This window comes from Lottia gigantea (genome assembly GCF_000327385.1).
Source record: "Lottia gigantea unplaced genomic scaffold LOTGIsca_7, whole genome shotgun sequence".
NCBI classification, from domain to species: domain Eukaryota; kingdom Metazoa; phylum Mollusca; class Gastropoda; family Lottiidae; genus Lottia; species Lottia gigantea.
Window position 1 is genome coordinate 3209811 of NW_008710370.1, and position 1330 is coordinate 3211140.

General features: G+C 33.7%; 1 protein-coding gene across 1 annotated transcript in view; it reads right to left on the reverse strand.

Moving 5' to 3' along the window:
- The window catches only part of LOTGIDRAFT_155085 (hypothetical protein), a gene marked incomplete at both ends in the record, with an annotated part of 4632 nt that extends 4081 nt beyond the window's left edge, over nt 1-551 (reverse strand). The window contains one exon of the mRNA XM_009065591.1: nt 275-551. Coding sequence (XP_009063839.1) covers nt 275-551 — 277 coding nt within the window. The remainder of the gene's footprint in view (nt 1-274) is intronic.
- Nucleotides 552-1330: the final 779 nt, after the last annotated feature.

Here is a 1330-nt window from a genome sequence, read left to right on the forward strand (position 1 = left end):
TTGACTGGTAATAGGTCGTTTGAAACGGTTTCTCTATAATTCTGTATCCGATCGGCACCGTAAAAGTCGGTATGCTGTATATGATTTGGCGTTTGTGCTTGTTGAAAAATCCACCGTTGATCAAATTACAGTGAATGTTGATCACGTCGATGTCGTTCTTGATGTTGGGCTTGTGTGGCGAACCCTAGTAACGCATTCAACGAATTTTCTACGTTGAAATCGACTTGAGTGTTATTTCTCAAGATCAGTTTTATTTTGTTCAGATTCAAATTACCTTCGAATTCGAAATTGTTTTTACCGCTCACGCTTCCTGCGTATTCGGATAGGTAATCGTCGTAATACGTATTCGCTTTGAACGTAACTCCGTTATCCGTCGATATTTTTAGTTGATTGTTGTTTTTGTTGATATTTCTAATGGAATTGTAAACGGAGAAACGCTTTAATCCCAGTTCGTACTGTTTATTGCGATCGAGTTCATACTCGTAGTCTAGAGACAATTTAATGTCTGAATTATTCGAGGTTATAACGAATAATTGTTCTTTATTGGACATTTTTAATGACGTTTATATAGTCTTTTTGAGTGATGATTTCTTTTCTCCAAAAGTCGTTTTAATATGATAATGACTTCATTGTATGGTCTGTCCGATCGATGGCCTTTCGTAATCTATTAACTAATTCCTCGTTGTTGTCGGATAAAAACGTTATACCTTGTCCAGATACTTTCGAATTCGTCTATTTCTTGTATGATTGGATAATCTTCTACATAATCATCTACATCCTCTTCCTCAATAACTTTTGTTATATATAAATCAACTTCTTTCAATCTTCTTGTTTCGGGTCCTGACTTTCTGATCGCATGTAGAAATTTTGAGTATGCGGGTCATTCTCCCATTAATGTGCAATTTGCATGTTGTAGAAAAATACAAATCAAGTTCTTTGCACTATGAAATACATCATTTTATTTGGACGCAAAATGTTTCACTTTATTGATTATAGCTCGTGCACATTTTTTAATGGATATTTTAATGTTTAAATATGACTTGTTTGTTCAAGAACTGTCAAAAATTCTCAACACCGTAACGAAACTAAAAACGAAACAAAAAGCAGACATTTGTTAATGAAACATGCCGAAAGTAGTTTAGAATGTAGAACTTCTTGTTTAAAATCTTTTAAAGTATAAATCTGTTATTCCATTTGTTTAAAATTTAGCATTATGACTTATTACAACGCGTTATCTCTACATTGTGTATATTTTGCCATGTTCTAAACCCAATATGATCGTTTGACGTTTTCCCACCACCATTAAAGTAACTTTACCTGGGAGGATAAG